General features: G+C 35.5%; 2 protein-coding genes across 2 annotated transcripts; both read right to left on the reverse strand.

The window, feature by feature from the left end:
* Nucleotides 1-57: 57 nt before the first annotated feature.
* On the reverse strand, nucleotides 58-11,566 carry LOC123309538. The gene is made up of 18 exons (XM_044892701.1): nucleotides 11,429-11,566; nucleotides 11,172-11,361; nucleotides 10,644-10,827; nucleotides 9,414-9,645; nucleotides 8,584-8,654; nucleotides 7,572-7,750; nucleotides 7,171-7,207; nucleotides 6,993-7,099; nucleotides 6,104-6,347; nucleotides 5,592-5,742; nucleotides 5,352-5,537; nucleotides 4,289-4,476; nucleotides 3,914-4,069; nucleotides 2,240-2,296; nucleotides 1,140-1,272; nucleotides 602-712; nucleotides 277-311; nucleotides 58-183 (listed from the first exon to the last, which is right to left on the reverse strand). The coding sequence occupies exons 1-18, from the start codon at nucleotides 11,498-11,500 to the stop codon at nucleotides 177-179; spliced, it is 2,340 nt and encodes a 779-aa protein (XP_044748636.1). The 5' UTR covers nucleotides 11,501-11,566; the 3' UTR covers nucleotides 58-176.
* Nucleotides 11,567-12,063: 497 nt separating this feature from the next.
* On the reverse strand, nucleotides 12,064-16,876 carry LOC123309444 (lipase 1-like). The gene is made up of 7 exons (XM_044892571.1): nucleotides 16,738-16,876; nucleotides 16,036-16,355; nucleotides 15,658-15,901; nucleotides 12,707-12,862; nucleotides 12,557-12,644; nucleotides 12,313-12,458; nucleotides 12,064-12,256 (listed from the first exon to the last, which is right to left on the reverse strand). Exons 1-7 carry the CDS (start codon nucleotides 16,762-16,764, stop codon nucleotides 12,092-12,094), a joined length of 1,146 nt encoding a protein of 381 aa, XP_044748506.1. The 5' UTR covers nucleotides 16,765-16,876; the 3' UTR covers nucleotides 12,064-12,091.
* Between the last annotated feature and the right edge of the window lie 1,505 nt (nucleotides 16,877-18,381).

The raw sequence follows: 18,381 nt of genomic DNA on the forward strand, positions 1-18,381 counted from the left end.
TTAGGAAGCAAGGTTTGTCCTACCTCTACTGAAAAACAGTTAATGATGAAAAGCTCATTAAAGAATAACATTTATTACAAGTACAAATAATGATGAAAAAGTACACTTATATGCTACAGATATAAAATATATGATAAAAATGAATAAAACTCCTTCGATTTCAAGGCTTCTGATATTCAGCTCCTGAAAAGAAAAAATAATTTTGGTTCCTTTGCAAAAAATGTTATTTTGTGCGAGGGATATTGTCGATATTGAATTATCGTCTGTTGGACTCACTTTATTTTGCTCTCACTGTTCGATCTGCTAGGTACCTGGAAAAAAATGTTTCACAAAATTTTGTTCAAGGTTGAAAGATCACAAATCACAACAATTAAAAATTTTCTTATAAAATTTCATCACTCAGTTTTCAAGATACGATATATTTTTCGTCCAATAAAATTGCTGCTGAGTTTTTCATCTCAAGTTAAGAAGCAATTCCAAAAAGGAGTACTTATGAAGAAACCTAAAGTATAAAATTCAAAATATGCTTAGATATTTAAATTTTCAGCTCAGCTCTAACATTTGTCTGGTTTATCTACCCATTATTACTATAATTTCTTACCTTAACCCCTTCATCTTTCTCAGCCATATCAAATTTTATATTATTCTTCGCATTTATAGAATCTCCTGATTTCGTTATAGTTAAACTATTTTTTCTTTCACTCCTACTGGACTGTTCAGAAAAAAGTAAAATGGATAAGAAGGTATTATTTGAAAAGTTCAAGACGCAGCTTCAAAGTGACTGTGACAATGGGAATTAGGGATGAATTTGAATTGCATTCAAGAATATTCAAACACAATCAGGTTTATCGAATAAATGATCGATGATCGATGGTGGTATTTCAGACATCTTCTTTTTCAATCTGACTCAAAGTTGGTGTATGAATATTATTCGGACGAAAAAACACCGGAATAGTGATAATAGTGGTAGTGATAAAGTGGATAATGAAAGATCTGAAACCACATAATTGTCAAATAGTGGTTGTATCACAGAGAATGAATTGTAAAGAAAATGAAAATGATAATTTCTTGGTAGCATTGTAGCTGACGTATTTTGGATTTCCGAAGATATTCCCACAGAATAAATTTATGCCTAGTACCTGGCATTGAAAAGTCTCCCTTTCCACTTGTAAAGATTTGGGGCCCCATTGCTCTGCAAAGTTTCCTAGTCTGGTAACCCTCTGTTGAGGCGTTGTGATTGTATGTGAACCACCACAGTATCGATTAACAACCCTGAAAAGAGAAACAAATTGGTTGATGCCTAATCGATAAAATTCCAAGTTTCGAGCAACTTCAACTACTCGAAATGTTTAACTGTGTCTCCGACATAAGCTGATTGAATTTCGATTATGAAATGATGATTGATTGTCTTGACCCACAACAAGGATATATTAGAATAAAAATGTTGAGACAATGTATCTTCCATTTACGTAGAAATTACCAATTTCACACATACAGGATATCCCGCGAGAAGAATGCGACAATTGGAAACCAACTGGAGTTATCAAAGTGTTTCAATTGCCTGAAAGCCTTTTTTAGGACATATACAGAGGGATGTTGAATAAAATTCCCGAGGTTAATGAATCTTCAACTAATATTCTACAGACTGATTTTATATTTGGCAATTGTGTCACCCTTTCCGATCACCTTCGTTCTAAATTTTTTAAATTGAAAAAATCAGGGAAATTTTGACTTTTTTATATAATATGATAATATCAGAGCATCCTATGAACATTTCATTTATATGACTATGTTTCTGTTTGTCGCATTCTCACTGGGACATCCTGATGCCCTGTATACAAGTATGCCAACTCGAAAAATTCTGAGAAAAAATGTTCTAAAGAAACCTCAAAAAATATCAACCGAGCAATAAGTAACAACTAATCTCATCAATTCATACCCTTTTCTTCTCAAGGTTCTGAATCTAAAGTGCTTTTGAATAAGTCCAAATTTCCTGAATGATTTGGGATAGCCAGGGGTTGCGTTCTCTGATTGATAAATGAAATATTGTTTTAATTGTAATTCAAAGGCATTAAGAAAACTAATTTTGATTCTGCTTCAGCTCTCGCAAAATTATGGCGAAAGAAAATTTTAATTTCTAGCAAAGCACAGCTATAAAATGAAGTTTCTACCCCATTTTTACCATAAAAATTCGACTTGAAAGTCTATTATTATGGATTTTTAACAGAGATGGTCTCACCCTTTTCCATCTTTGGTTGCTGACTCAAAATGATGCAGATTCCGGCCATAATCCATTCTATAAAATAAATAAGAATTGTAAATTTTTATTGAATTTTTATTAAAACGGAAATTCCATGCTTTGAATTATATCATAATATAGAAACAGAGAAAAAATTCTTGAGTCGCCCAGAGCTCGGGCACTCTCCCCAACACTTTCTGTACGCAACCAACAACCCCATCTAGCATTTTGTATGACAAACCGGTCTCCATTTCCCGACCTGAACATCAAGAGCCAATGCTACAATACTAAGCAGAGCTCCAATTTATTGAGAACGCTATCCAATAAAACACACTTAGCACATAAACCAGTAGAGTGATCAAACAATTGGGAAAAAATTGCAACCAGATCATTAGTTGTTTTGAAATGGGTAGTACAAAAAAAACTACTTGATACTATTCGACGCAGAATTTGATCAAACTGTCTGAAAAATGTACTAAAAAAATATATGCCTCTGTTTTCATTGAACGCAAACTTTTATGTTCTACAACTTTCAAATCAGCAATTTGTTTTTTAAATTCTCAGTACCACAAAAGTAGGATCGCAAAACTGCCAAAACACCCTACTATGGAGAACTTTTTGCACAGCTTAAACGCGGTGGAAAACGTAGTCGATTCATACTGGGACATATCTGGAGTCATTTCAACAATAAATGCCCTGGTTGCAATTCTTTATAACGTTTCTGTCCTAACGAATCCACTGCCAGTATTGAATGAGCAGACACTGTGTCCTGATCCTTGGGATTTGTTGTAGTCGGACTTTCGTATACTGATCTCGCACAACACAAGCAGGTGGTCGATTTGACATTTGCTGCTGGAAAAAAGCTCATAGATGCCGAATATGTTAACCCTCCACATGGGAAATACTAGACAATTCCCTGATACCATTCGGATTGGAATACAGTTCCCATGTTTGGGGTGCTGTAGCAACTCCGTTCGTACTCCCTGAATCGGTGCTAGTTGTCTGATTAGATGACCCCAATATTACCAAGCGTTCAGTTCCTCTGTCACGTAATCGCTCTGTGGTCGATTTCGTACTGTTTTTTAGATACTTGCGTGGCCATGACTCGAAAACGTGCCACAAGAAATCGCCAAACAAGATGAATCCCACCAGTATACAGTTCAAGTTTTGTGCATCTAGAACGGCTAGATACGATCTCACTTTAACACCTAGATCTTCCAGACTTCACCTCTCTGCCACCTGACGCTTTCTAGGAGAAGTTTCATCTGCAGACCTACAGTGCTGTATCAATAAACTTCCTCTCACTATACTGGATCAACACTACTGATTACTGACTGCTATGGGTGTGTTGGACGGATAAACCCAAACCTGCCACTGCGTTCAAGCGGTCTATTGTAGCACACAGGTAAGCTCACAGAGCTAGATCTCTCCCTTCAGTCCCATCCTGCCCAAAAAGGAGATGATGTCGGAGGGGGAGTGATTCTTGAGTTCCTTTAGGATCATCTTCGGAGAGGATCAACACTAACAACTTCCTGTATTCAGCACTAACCTTCGATCGTTTTAGTGAGAAGGGGAAACTTTTGGTTACAGATATTATTGTCGTATGAGAAACTCTGTTCAACTGCATATTAATGGTATTATGTTAAATATGATCGAATATATGGCGGAACTTACTGCCGTTGCTGACGTCTCAATTGATCTAACTCATATGCCAAATATGGTGCAATATTCTTATGCGGTGCCAGTATCGGTGCTCCAGGATAGTTTATACTTTCATCGACTTTCTTCCTCATGATGACGTCTTGATCGCAAGAAATGCATTGTACACCCCTGAAATTCAATGTAAAATATACTTTATCTATAATAAGAATCTCATAATCCTCATTAAACAAAGACTAAATCCTTAAACCATCTTTGTTGCATAGAAATTCCTCGCTTATAGATTGTTGTCGCTTATAGAACGTTTCAAAAATTCCATTTATAGTCACATTTCGCCAAAAATATTTTAAGATTAAGGCTCGTATGGGCAAACTATAAATTTTTGCTCACTTGAGAAATTTGCTCTTTGTTGCCGCTGCTTCTTGATCATGTTTCATCTTGGCCAAAGTCTTCACTTTATTCTGTAAGCTTTTCAGTTTATCTGTGATGAATTCTTTCAATGGTGACAAATCATCTCTGCCAAGTTTTTCACTAATTTCTCCTTGTATTTCTTTCAGTGCAATGTGCCACAGTTCTTCCTGCAATGACAATTCGAGAAAAAAAATGACTAATACTTCAATACTTGAAGTGGTTTCAAAGGTCCCTTGGAAGGATATTTAATATTGACAACATGGCTAGTCTAGCCCAAGAATCAATATCTCGAATGTTTTGATAGTGCAAACTTTAGGATAGAACCATGAAAAAAATATAGTTCAATTTTAATGGATCATCGCCCTACCCAAAGTTTCATCCAGGAAAACGAGAAAATTTGAAATATTTTCGAGTTTTGTCACCAGTAGTACCAAAAGTAGATATTATAGCCTATTCGGGATATATTGTAAGGTATTATTGAAACCATGTTGTACGTTTTTCAATGTTATCTTAATGAGAAAATTTCACAGAGAATTCACGAAAAAATTTAGAATTTGTATTCGAAGTTTCAACAAAAACTTTCTTATTTCAAATAGCAAACCAAATTTTTTATTATTATGATTGTACTCCTAAAAACCGATGAAAAATGTTCCTAATATGAGCAAGGCATTCAGTTTCAATTATTCATCTCATTACTCATTACGAAATAATTCAATATTAAAAATGGTAATCATCAAGAATTCATATCAGCAAAATCCTATTTGAGTTTATCTTTTGTAAAAGTTTCGACGAGATGCCCAATTTCATGAAGAAGAACTTGAATTCATGGCTGGAGTTGATAGAATAATTAGACTCTTTATTCTGGCCGACCTAGACCATCAAGAACCACAGTGTCACAGAAGATAGAGTTCGAGCATTCTCATCAATATCAACCTCAAGACAAGCGAAAAATTGGTGCCTTTACTGAAGAAAATGATTACTTGTACAATGATTCTATTTATCTGAATACTCTTAATTTATAGGGTATTCCTATTGAACTCACCTGTTCCATGAGCTTCTCAAGAGCCTCTTCTATTCCTTTAGATAGATCGTCGCATGTTGCATTGAACTGATCGTGCGAAACCTTCCTGTTTATCATACAAATATCGACTTTCTCAGATAGAGCCTCTGTAAATTCGTCTCGTCCAACCTTATCGGCTTTCAGACAATCTACGTCCTCCGCAAGATTCTGAAATCACATCCTTGAGAACTGCTTAGGCCAGTTAATTCAATATATACCTACCATAATATTAGTTTTTTTGGAACTGTTCTCTTCGATCAGTACATTAACAGCATCCGACATTTTCGTAACGACACTTTCCAGAGCAAGTACTTTCCCATTGATCGTAAATATATTTTGGGTCATTTGTTCTTCAACATCCGCCGTACCAACACTGGAAAATGAAATGTAATCATTATCTAAACATCAAGCATGCCATATTGTGGAGGTTATCATAATAACTACACACACCAAATATAATTGGAGTAACCTAATTAGATGAATAGGTTTAGGTCTCGGTTTAGGCACTCTACCAATATATGCATATTATTTTGGCTCAACTTTTGAATGTCTCTAAATCTAAGCAAGCTTTCAACAAAGCTACTTTGAAATCTATTAAAATATTTGCACAAGATTGTTCAGGTTTGAACCATTCGATCCACAAAACTGTCGATTGAATATTTAATTCAACCTAGAGATAGGCTTCTGCTTCATAATTTCCTCAGAAATTCTTATCAATTGTTATGATTACTTACTCCTGTAAAACCTTATTAGACAACACCTTCAAAGAGCTCTCCATGTCCGCCATACGATGAGTAAGTGCGCTATACGAGCTGCTGAATATCGAGTCCATTTTATTCAATTGACCAATACACTGGTTGAGCTTCAACTCAACTTGACTTAACCGATTATCGCCTGGCTTGCTTTCTCCCTCACCTGGTGTCTGTATAGACGGGACAACAGGTACGCCTCCAATCACTTCACGTCGAGTAGAACCACCTGGAGAACTCTAATGTTACATTCGAATCGACAACAAGTTTCCTGAACACCATCTTAAGAATTTAATCATCAAAAACATATGAATATTGAATCCACATTACTCATTTTATTGAAATCTACATTTTATTAGGTCCAAGGTCCAAGATAGTTCCTCTCTGAAGCTTCTGAGAGCTCACAGTGAGCCACTGATCTATAAAAGTAGTCTCACATTGAAAGGTAGATCAGACAGTGGCCGCTGAGGAGCTTCTAAGTGTGGAAGGAAAGAAATTAGCAAATAATTTTTTCTTGTGGAGAGGGAGTTGTCTTATTGCACAACTGCCACTGCTGGCTAGCTGCCTTGCATTGTTTTTTCTGAGCCTACTGGATATTTCGTGTCTGGAAGGTGTTACTTTCTTATGCTCTATCCATAAGGTCTCATTTTCTTCAATTTCATGAATCCCTGCTACTTATTACATGATAAGCTTTAAACGTTTTACTCTGGCCAGATGATGTACCTATATATAACTATGGCATCCTCATATGCATGTCACAGCTATCCGTTGCAATGCATGCATGCGCCAAGCATTCCGTAGAAAATCTGTGTGTTGGTATTTTTGTGTGAATTTTTTTCCGATTGGAATGAACAAGAAATATAAAAGTGATAACCTGTTGACATCCTTTTTTGTAGAGCGTCGACCGTGGTCCTCAAATTCATCAAGTCCTCTTGAATCAGGGACAATATCTGAGCTGGTGACAAGCCACTCACGCTGATGCTGTAAAATAAAACATACCACGTTATTGCAAAATGGACTAAAATTGTACAACTGAATAAATATATTCTTACTTAGTAAGCTTCGACTCTGGCAGTGATATAACCTGACCTGAAAAAAGATTTTGTCATAATTTGCAGATAATCTTCATTCCGTAGCTTCTGCCCAGATCAAACGTAATCCAACTAGCATTTTTTCAATCAAATGAGTCAATTAAAGATATAAAGCGAAGATCAAGTGGTCTTATGCTCACCAATATGATATTTCATCCCATGATTGGGTATTACACAACTTTGAAGAAAAATGGATCGGAAAATTGGGTATGAACATCATTGAGTGTTCCATAATACTCAATAGTAGCAATGATAAGATCAAATGACACCAACATCTTGGCATCTTCTGTTCTTCAATAGAGTACGTAATATTTGTTGATATATCAATGTTTCATATCAATGAAACTGAGACTGAAACTCACTTGCAGCTGCACTACTTTGTGCAGAATCCACTTGATTATCTTTGTCTGTTCGATCTTTAATTCTTTTTTCCGTGAAACCTTCTTCTCCAATATCTTCATGTATCACCACGACTGGGTGGTCAGTTTTCATTTGTGTCGCAGAAGTTGATAAGGCGCCTATGTCCAAGTTCTTCGGCACTCTGGGATAAAACAGCTATCAGTATCTATTCGATGTTCAGTATAATTATAATGAAAATTCTAACGAGCTCTGAGAAAATACTTCGTCAAATAGACCAGGAAGAGGCATCAATTCCATAATTTAGTCCTAATTGTTTCTTATTATCGCAATTTTCAAGCACTTCATTTTTTCTTATATAGATCATTTCCATTCTCATTCCCATACAATGAAATTCTTCTTTCTCATATATTTTGTCTCATCGAAACACAAGGCATGAAAATAAAAATTGTGTGTGTAGAAGTTGCTACCCTATTTGACAGAAGCAATTTTTCGAAACAATGTTGCCTCACAAATAACAGTGAGACAATACGAATGAAGTAGTTTAACGGATAACCAAATTGAGAGCAAATTTTATAGACCAAATTGTTCATTCTTATTCCTTTATTTCAGAAGTTTTTAACATGTTTCGGGAATTATTCACACACGGCCAAAAATTCTGTTATAAGTAGGTATATATAGTTGGATGTTATATTGATCAGAAGCGTATTGTTGATCCATTTTTCTCTCATGGAACTCTCACAGTCGAACGTTCTTAAAATAACATCGAGAAATTTTCAGGGTGGGTTTATAAATTTGGATAACCAAAAATGGATTTCCTTAAAGATCTTATTTTTGTGAGATAAAAAATGCCTCGATCAAGAAATATTAATGTCTTAGATTTCACTGTTATTTCCTTGCCTATACTTCCTATTTCTTATGCCCCTTTTAAGCATAAAGCATCGACATTTATATTATTAACATATCATACTTACTCAACGAAGATTTTTTAAGTGCTCGATATTTTCGTTAACTTACTTAGCTGTTGAAGCAGTTTTTGTGGCATCATGCATAGAGGCTTCAGCCGCCACTCCTGATCCAACCCTCATCTGTTGAATCAACACCAGTAAATGATAGTTTTAAGGAATATTATCGTTTATAGATTAATATGAATGTACCGTACAATGATTCGAAAAAATGTTCGCTTTATACGTTTATACATCTATTGTTTCACTAGAACTACTTCAGCGGAGAGAACAGCTCTTCATCACCTTAGAAGGTGAGTAATATGTCAGATTGTCTCATGTAATAAAGGTTAGATATACTTCGCTGGAAAAACATCAGAAGGGTGCAGTAAAAGGCAGGCAATGCGGACACCATAAACCATAAGGTCGTAGAACATGGTCGTTCTGTTAGATCTTGATTTTACTCACTTTTTTCTTCAACTATCTTATGATGGTATAGATTTGAGATTCTTTGAGAGAACGTCACTTATAATTTGATGGTCCATTAAAACTTTGATACTCCATTAAACCTTGTATATAACACGTTTAATGGAGGATTGAAATTTTAATAGACCATTAAATTATAAACTGACGTTATAATGTTTACTAAAATTGCGGTAAAATTGTATGTTATTTTTTTATATTTCGTGAAGAAACATGGTGTCAAATGAGCACCCTATCTGAGGTGTGGGGTGTCAAATATCTGAACTTTTCTAGCGTTTTCGTTGATGAAATTGCAAAGGCAAGAGATATTTTTCGATATTTTCGATGTTTGTAGTCTTTTATTATTCTGAAAAAAGGTCATCCGTACTACTCTTTCATAACGTTTGACTAGAAATGTTTGTGTTTCTACAAACAAATTACCTTCGAAGTCTTCTTGTCGGTGAACAATGAGCTGCCCCTCCTTTGTGGCCTATCTACCATAGTTTCGAAATCGTCACCAAGTCCTTCGAAAGCTTCGCTCTGGACATATTTGGCGAGATCCTCCACAAAACTCGAGATCTTGATGACGGCCTGTTCTGTGGCTTCCATTCTCTTCGTCACCGTCAATATCTGGTACATGTCTAGAATTGGAGTAGGTTCTCCTGCTTTTGCTCTACGGAATGTTTAAAATCGGGTGAAAAACCAATTACATGTAGAGAATAGAAGTTGATGAAGAATTGATCTGTATTCTAATATTACTAATAAGAGTGTAACTATCTAGGTTATGCAAAAATTTTTCATTGACCAAGGTTTCGGGAAATCCGAAGGTTTGGAATCGAAGAACTATTGACATTTCCTCGATCATTAGGCAGGGTTTTTGAGTATAAATGTAGGTATTTGGTAAATTGTATGGATTTTTTCGGTAAAATTCTGATCGAACTTTCTTGGACTGAATTATGTCTAGCATTGGTATAGTTTTTATAGTGTTTACGATTTCCCTTCTGGAACGATTAACTTTTTCAGATATTCCTTCAGTTTGTTGAAGGGTACCTGAGTTTTTAAATGACAACCCTTACTTTTGGTACCAGAAATAAATAGACCTTTAGTTGCTGAGGGTGATTTGGTCATTGATGTTTTTTTAGCAACCCCTCTTTATTATAGAAACATAAATTCATTTTTCTTGGCGTATTTTAAGGTCAATGGCATACAGTTAGGAGCGATTGATGTTTTTGAAGCATATATTAGTTGATGAATTGTCTGTGATAAAATTTTCGTGCTTTTTAAATCTAATATGGGACAAAAATAGCAAGAGTCCTTTATTGTTCAGAATATTCACGAGTCTACGAGATCTTTAGGATACTCTCGTACGAGACTCAAGACGAAACTGAGAAGGGTCTACTTTCGTCCATGAAATATTAATAAGTCTCTTCTCGAAAACGAGACAAGATGATACTCTCATGGGCATCACTAACTTACCCCCATCACGCATGACAATGTTGCGTAATTTAGATTGAAAATTGACCTATCTGAGCACTTTTCTATAAAAAAGTAAACACCGAAGATATTAAGAGGTAATAAACTCCTTGCTCATACAGTTTATCTTTCTGTAAAAATATCGAAAATGGAACTAGGTAGGTACTCATGCTGGGTATTAGAATTACAAAAACTTACTTCACAGCTTTGAACAATTCGTTATTGGAAGGTAGAGCTCTAAGATCAGAAACTTCTTTTTGCAAACTTCTTATATTCCTCTCCATAGTTTGCAACTGGCTTGTAGAAATGGCAAGTGTCATAGCGGGGAATCTTTCTGATGGACCATCTGGTATAACCACTATTTTTTCTTGTTCGTTTTCATCTATGAGCGAGTAGTTTCATTTTTATTCTATTCAATTTAACACAATTATCTGGGAAAGTCTTTTGACATTAGCGCACAACTCTAATAATTTGCATTCATTCAAAACCTCTCCCCGAAATAATACGTTATTTATAATGATAAATGCTCCTCCCCTGTTCTGGCCAAATTATAATCATTAAAAAACTTATCATGATAAAGGATAAATATTGAATATAGAAAAGAATCACCGTCCTCAAATGGAGGAGGATGAAACTCATCCCTCACCTCACTTGCTCTCGAAGGGAAAAAATTCATTTGGAAAATACTTTTCAAGAAGATTCAGAAGTCACCGGAAAAAAACTTACCAGCGCTGACCAATTTCGTTCTTTTAACTGGTGTAACTTGAGGCAATTTACTTTTCATGTCAGGGTTCCAAATTTTATCTATCTGAATGGCTTGCATGCCTTGATATTGCATTTTCACTTCTTCCAAATTCAGCTGCTGACACATAACTTGCAGAATATTATTAAGAAGTCGATAACTAACCAATCCCAACTGAAATTTGGTAAAAAACCCGTGGAATGTGAGGAAACAATCACCAAGAAATCAAAAGCTGATTTACCTCTGGACCTGTAAGGGCAACATCTATCACCTGAGGTAGGGTCAGTACAACCACATTGCTTTGGTTTTCCATCTTCGTGAATACCACAAACCTTGAAAGCTCTTGAAAGAAATTGTCAACTTCCGAAAAGTGTGTCAGTTTATGTTCCCTACAGAGATCTTGATTGAAAAATTGAAAACACTAGAAAATTGTTCAACTACCCACTTTTTTCTTTTTATTCTGAAACTTTAACCTAGCAAAGTCAAGGATATCGCCTTTATACATTTTTACTGTGCCCTAAGCTGTGTTCAGTATAAACCCTTGGTTTTCGCATCACTATATTATAACGTATCAAAAATTCAACTGATATTATTCCATGCTCCATATACCTAATCATTTTAATGGACTGATATAGCACCATTTTTCTTCTAGCTGCTCAAAGGAAAAGACAGCTTCAGGAAAGTCATTTTGACTGGATTGATGAAATGAAGGCATCCCGGAAAAGGACTTTGAGGAACGTTTCGAGGATTAAAAAAAGCTTGCATAAGGATATCGTGTCAAACGATGATGAACTTTATTTGAAAAGATGAATAAAATAGATGTGATCTAGATGAAATTTTGAGTTCAGCATATATCAGAAGGAGAAAAATGTTGAGTAGAATTAAATACTTTTATTTCCAACATCTAACAATTAGCATCAGTGTATTCATTGAGAAAATTCAGTATGGGTTTGTTTACCATTTCGGGACTGTCTTCGGCTAGAAGAAAATCGAAATGACGATAGTCTTTTCTTTCGATCCAATACTTCTTGGCGTTTGGTCCGACTAAACCGATGAATTCATCCAAATCCTGAAAAATTTTATTCATAGAATAGGTATATGTTGCTGCACCAAACTAATTTTCACCTCAGGCACGCCAAACACATCTTTTCCTCCAACGAATATAATCAAGGGTGACGATATTTGGGAAAAATCATAAGAGGGTGGTTCAGCACATCCGTATACTTTCACGTTTTTCTTGGTACCATAATTGAAGTAACGTATGAGACCAACTAAAAAATTGTAAATAATTGATAAAATACGAAAAATATATTCTGGAACAGAATGAGTATCATGAAACACAGTATTATGACTAAATCAATTTCAATACCTTCTCTAGCCTGTCCGTAATGTATAACCTGTTTTGCTGATAGTGCCGTAGGAGTAAAAGTCAGAAATCTGCGAATGGAGGTATTGCCCTGAAAAATGGAATATTGTCCAAAATTGCATTTTTCCATTCACGTTACACATAGGTACATACTGTTACTGAAGGTGTAAGTGCAAAGGAAAAGTACTTCCTTATAAAACAACAGACCAATCTTTCGAACCAGGAAAACTGCGAACAACATTTTCGAACGAATGCCCTCATATTGTTGAGGAAAGAGTACTCAAATGGTCCAAATGCATGAAGCATAAGCTGAAAAATTTAGCGAATTGGTATTATTTGACTCTTGAACACACAAGCTGAAATAAAAGAGATAACATCTTCACATCCGCCGATATCAATAGTAACGAATGTTATGATCTGAATATAACAAGACACATGTCATCATTCAGGATTCCAATGAAAATACTATCCAATCGCCCCAACTTTTCCCCCTTTCTCTAATTATCTTATAGATAGTAAAACCCCTAAAACTTCCAAGTATCCCCCAAACTCAGACTCTGGATGCGTGATACGCCACTGGCTCCTGATAGTGGTCGGGTCCGGGCTGCTCCTCAGCTTCCTGATCGCCTGATGTCGATCCGGTCCTGCTTCCTCCTCGTCACCTTGGCGTGGTTGGATTTCTGATCTCATCCGCACTTCTTTCCAACTTCCATTGTCTCGTAGTTTGTTCCTCGAAATATCTGTATTTTCAAATCTTTTGAATTTGCCTATCTTGTGGGTTGTTATTATTTGGGATTACCACATCGATGAATAGTACTCTATTATCATCGTCATTCAGCAAATCAAGTCTACTTTGTGTTATTTTCCGGTTTGTGAGAACCGTGCGATCCCAGTAGAGTTTGTGATGATCATTTTCATACAGAATCTGGGTGGTAATAATTGTAATGGAACGTTTTTTGACCTTAGACAGTTGGTATTTTATTGCCAATTCTTGGTGCCCGCGGACTTCTGGTATCCTGAGGAGGATGTTTTCATGTGTGGCATATCCGATATCCATAACGACAGCTATACAGGGTGGTCCAGATCGTAACCAAGAATTTTTAACCACGTATTCTACATCAAAAATAAGCCCTAGTTTGTTAGATAAACATATGTCGAGAAATGTTTCCTCTCCGAGATACGGGGTGTTAAAATTATAGAAAAAAAATGTTTTTTATTAATAACTCTCACACTGCTTGAAATATTTTTATGAAATTTGAGACATAGATTTTGAGCGTCAAGGAGTACTTTTTGCATAATATCATTTCTTTTCTATTCTGCCAGTGGCGTCCGTACTGCAGTGAGACTGAATATTTTCAAATTAAAAAATGATACGCCACTGGCTTTTCCGACAATAAAAATTATTATTGTTGCGGTAAAATAGCTCAGTTTTGTTGGTAAGCTTTAGTGGACTGTAATCACGTTTTTGTTCTTGAACCAATCTAAGCCGATGGCGAAAAAGACGAAATGGATAGCACTTACAGGGTCGTTCCAGAAGATATTCCTGTAGACTTCCGTCCTCACGAATAGGCCTATTCGGTTTCCTCTTCTTTAGTACTCCCTCTGGGAGAACCTCACCCGATCCCACCTTCACGCCGCGACCAGACTTTCTGGGCAACTTCCACTATAGGTTATGCACTGTTTTTGCTTAACACTAATTTTACGTCTTTGCGGGTTAATTATTTGACTTTAGCAAGTTTTCTAGCGACACTTGATTAGTTCACCTAGCGATTTTTCAGCGAGCACACACTGTTTTTAACATCCAAAATTAGACTGTTCCTTGTGGTCAGTTTTTCTTCACATATTTCGCACATATGTCTAAAATGATTGCAGGGCGTCGAAATATGAGCTATATTACTTTAACAATTATTTAAATCCTTATTCAATTTGGAGCAAATTCGGTCTCTTGACTTTTCGCTGTACGAGGCACCGTTTCCGGTTAAAAAAATAAAACACATTCTCATGTATAAAGAAATCGCCAAAATTTGATATAGCAAAATTAGTCTATTTATTATGTACCTACCATATCAAATTTTGGCGATTTCTTCATGCATGAGAATGTGTTTTATAGTTTTAACTATTCTCATGCATGAAGAAATCGCCAAAATTTGATATAGCAAAAATAGTCTATTATTATGTACCTACCATATCAAATTTTGGCGATTTCTTCATGCATGAGAATGTGTTTTATTTTTTAACCGGAAACGGTGCCTCGTACAGCAAAAAGTCAGGAGACCGAATTTGCTCCAAATTAAATAAGGATTTAAACAGTAATTTTTATTGTCAGAAAAACCAGTGGCGTATCATATTTTAATCTGAAAATATTCAGTCTCGTTAAAGAACGGACACCACTGGTAGAATAAAAAAAAAATGATATTATGCAAAAAGTGCTCCTTGACGCTCAAAACCTATGACACAAATTTTATAAAAATATTTCAAGCTGTGTGAAAGTAATTAATAAAAAACATTTTTTCTTTTATAATTTTAACACCCCGTATCTCGGAGAGGAAACATTTCTCGACATATGTTTATATGACAAACTAGGGCTTATTTTTTTTGTAGAATACGTGGTTAAAATTTGTTGGTTACGATCTGGACCACCCTGTATAATCCGCTACTGAGGCATCTCTGGCTATATATTTCATATATATGTAGTTCCGTGTTAGAATCACTTGATTCTAGATGGCAATGATGATTTTTGATGCAGAGGTAATATTCTTCACAGTGCAATTGGAGAAAAAGTTATGCACTTTTATGACTAATTATTATTTACTTTTTCTTTCTCGTTTTCTGCTCTGGTTGTTTGTTTCAGATATAAAATTTCGACATGTAGGAATTTTTATGTCACCATAGATAACTACCTTGTCACAGGGAGACGTTTCATTTACTGAGGTTTTTCCTTAATCGCTTGTATCATAATTCAGTACACACAAAATATCGCAAATCGAAAAATGAAGGGACAACTGCGTGTCCTCTAACTACCTTTAGCTTCCGCCCATTTACCAATGAATCACCTTGTTGTAGAAATTATAGTGAGAGTTATCTACCTCTAATGATATATTTACCTTCAAATACGGAATTATGAAATATTCAAAACTCGGAATAGTTGGAACATGGTGACCAACAGCGGCTGCCGCTAACATTATACCCAATCGGATTTTGGCGTTGTATTCTGGCCTAGTAGACATCAGCACGAAGAAGTTGGTCGTTCCCTGGGAATGTCCTATATAATATATTCTGGATACTCCGGTATTCTTCACTATATAGTCGATAAAAGCTGGGATATCATAGTATCCGATTTCGTGGTAACTGAAACATAGTTCAAAAAAGGTCTGAGGAAAAAGTAACCACAGATCATCTTATACACGTTTGTACGGATTTAAGGCAAAATTGACTGTAGGTTATCTGAAATAATGACGTTCACATAATATTATACAGCTCACCTAAAATCCCAATATTTTTTCCTGTCCTTATTACAATCCCATTTGTTATGTTTCCTGGAAAACGGTGTTCCTCTACTATTCCCTAACCAAACATCAAATCCATGATCTGCCAAGTAATATGGCAAACTATATTCATTTAACAGATAATCACAAGCTGAACAAAACATTCCATGCATTATCAAGACAGGAGGCTTTATCGATGATGAACTATTCGAACCATTTTTTCCCTGCCTAATTCTGAACATGCTTAAAATATAACCATCTTCTGTTGTAACAGTATGGATTTCCAAAGGAAATCCTCGGTTTTTAATCAAATAATCCTGGAAATAAAATAAAATATTTCGATGTTTTCTTCATATGGGAAAGTTACAGAGTTTGCAGTACCTATACCTACTTGAGTTACTTGTAGAAAAATACCTAATCAAATCAAAATACAAATACAAATAGGTATTACCCAGTATTTTCAATTCATTTAGGTTCTTCTTACAAATATCATTTGCAATGGGTATACCTACGAGGAATTTTGTGATTATTTATCAATGGTGGTCATCAGTAGCCACCCTGATTTTGAGAAGTTTGTGGCTTAAAACAGATTACAGAAAAATTCATGTCGTAAATACTTTCGAAAAAACATTTCGCTCCCCTTGTCTAGAAGTACCAATCGATAAGCCTAATATCTGATGCGGTAACAAAAATACTTACAATTTTCGAGCAACTATCAATCTCCATTTCGCTTAGAATAATATATGCATGAGATTGTTGAATAAATGTTCTGCATAGACTGATGTTCGAAAAATTGCTTCACTTATCATTAAATTAAATTTGAATGTTCGAAACTTTTATGATTTTACATAAGCATATAGGAATACAACAACTAGTAATTAATGTTATTTTTTTACCAATGGATATAACAAATCCAATATCCTTGAAGACAATTAAAGGTGATCTAATGACGCATACGAACTTTTTCTTTTGTTGAGTAAAAATGGTAATTTTTCACATTCGACACTCTCTCTGTATAGATCCGAAAATCTTCTGGCATTCTGTTTGTATCATATTCATTCAATTCAATATTATTTATACGCGATTTATATGCAATTTGGATATAAATTTTTTTGCAGGTATTGGATAGGTACTGCGTTTCTTGTGTCTCCTCCAGCAAAGCACTGTTAAAATACGAAAGTTTCTTTCGTCATGTGATTCACTTGAGCAAATGAACATCCTGATGCTCATTTTATAGACGATTGATTTGAATATTCTTGCATGTATATTTGATTGTATATTATATTGAATGAAGAATTGGGTATATTGGATGACTTTAACATAATCAAGTTGAAAATTACCATAATAAAAATAATAATTTCCATTGCGATAATCAATTAAAAATAATAGCTCTACTTTATTTCACAAGAAGGCATCGACCAAAGTCATTCAGCCTGTATTCACAAATTTCGCAATAGTGTTAGGAATAGGAGAGTATTTACGATATGTGAGAAAAAAAATTACTCAAATGGACAATTGAATTTCCTGTAGTTCTTCCCAAATCCCAAATGGTACGTATTGGAAGTTTTCTCCTGGGTATTCTATTTCGGTCTCTTGCCACGCAGAACTCTACCAGAATTTCTTTGTTGTGAGCTTGCTGTGCGAATTTTTGGGACAGTTCCTTGATACGAAGATCAATAGGTTTGATCAGAGACTGACTCTGGTTTGATGTTCGTCACTTCGAAGAGAAGGCCAGAGACAAACTCTGAGAAGGCTGTTGGGTGGATTGTGGAGGGGGTTTCGTGGGTGCCTCATTTTGGTTATAGAATAGCCCTGATGGAAGAAGTTTCAGCTCTCCGAAGAAGTTTTTTGGTGGTCTCATTGGCCGACAAGTATATTGGATGGCAGTATTCTAATACAAGGTCGGCATTTTGTTTTGTATAAATATGAGCGGCTGTTGTTTTGCTTATACCTACCATTGTTCTTATAAGTCAGACTTCTAAAATATTTGCTCCTAGTTATACATTTTTTCTTCATGTCGGTTGCATGTCTCTTAAAATGACGCATCTGCGCGAACAACAGCGATTTAACCAACGACATCCTGAAAAAAATGTATTCACTGCTTACCTGTTGTGCAACTGGTTGCCAAATTTGACGCTACTGGTTCAGTCGGAAACAAAAGAGGGTGCATATAGAAGAGACGAAGCGAGGGACTTGGCTATCTTAGGTCATGTAGTAATGGATTCGACCTTTACAACTAGGAAATTGTCCGATGTATCAGGTGTTTCACGCACAACAATCATGAGAATCCTAAAAACACATACATTCCATCCTAAAAGATATACCATTGGTTCAGGAACTGAA

This window comes from Coccinella septempunctata, chromosome 3, assembly GCF_907165205.1.
Source record: "Coccinella septempunctata chromosome 3, icCocSept1.1, whole genome shotgun sequence".
NCBI classification, from domain to species: Eukaryota; Metazoa; Arthropoda; class Insecta; order Coleoptera; family Coccinellidae; genus Coccinella; species Coccinella septempunctata.

Excerpts from the sequence above, each read along its gene's own strand:
- LOC123309538 (XM_044892701.1), bottom strand. The coding sequence starts at position 11,500 with ATGGAAAACCAAAGCAATGTGGTTGTACTGACCCTACCTCAGGTGATA. Across the intron at positions 5,743-6,103 it reads TCTAATAAGGTTTTACAGGA|TGTTGGTACGGCGGATGTTG; the intron begins GTAAGTAATCAT and ends TTCATTTTCCAG. Across the intron at positions 713-1,139 it reads GGGAGACTTTTCAATGCCAG|TCCAGTAGGAGTGAAAGAAA; the intron begins GTACTAGGCATA and ends TTTTCTGAACAG.
- LOC123309444 (XM_044892571.1), bottom strand. The coding sequence starts at position 16,764 with ATGGAGATTGATAGTTGCTCGAAAATT. Across the intron at positions 16,356-16,737 it reads TTGATAGTTGCTCGAAAATT|GATTATTTGATTAAAAACCG; the intron begins GTAAGTATTTTT and ends TTTTATTTCCAG. Across the intron at positions 15,902-16,035 it reads AAAAAATATTGGGATTTTAG|TTACCACGAAATCGGATACT; the intron begins GTGAGCTGTATA and ends ACTATGTTTCAG.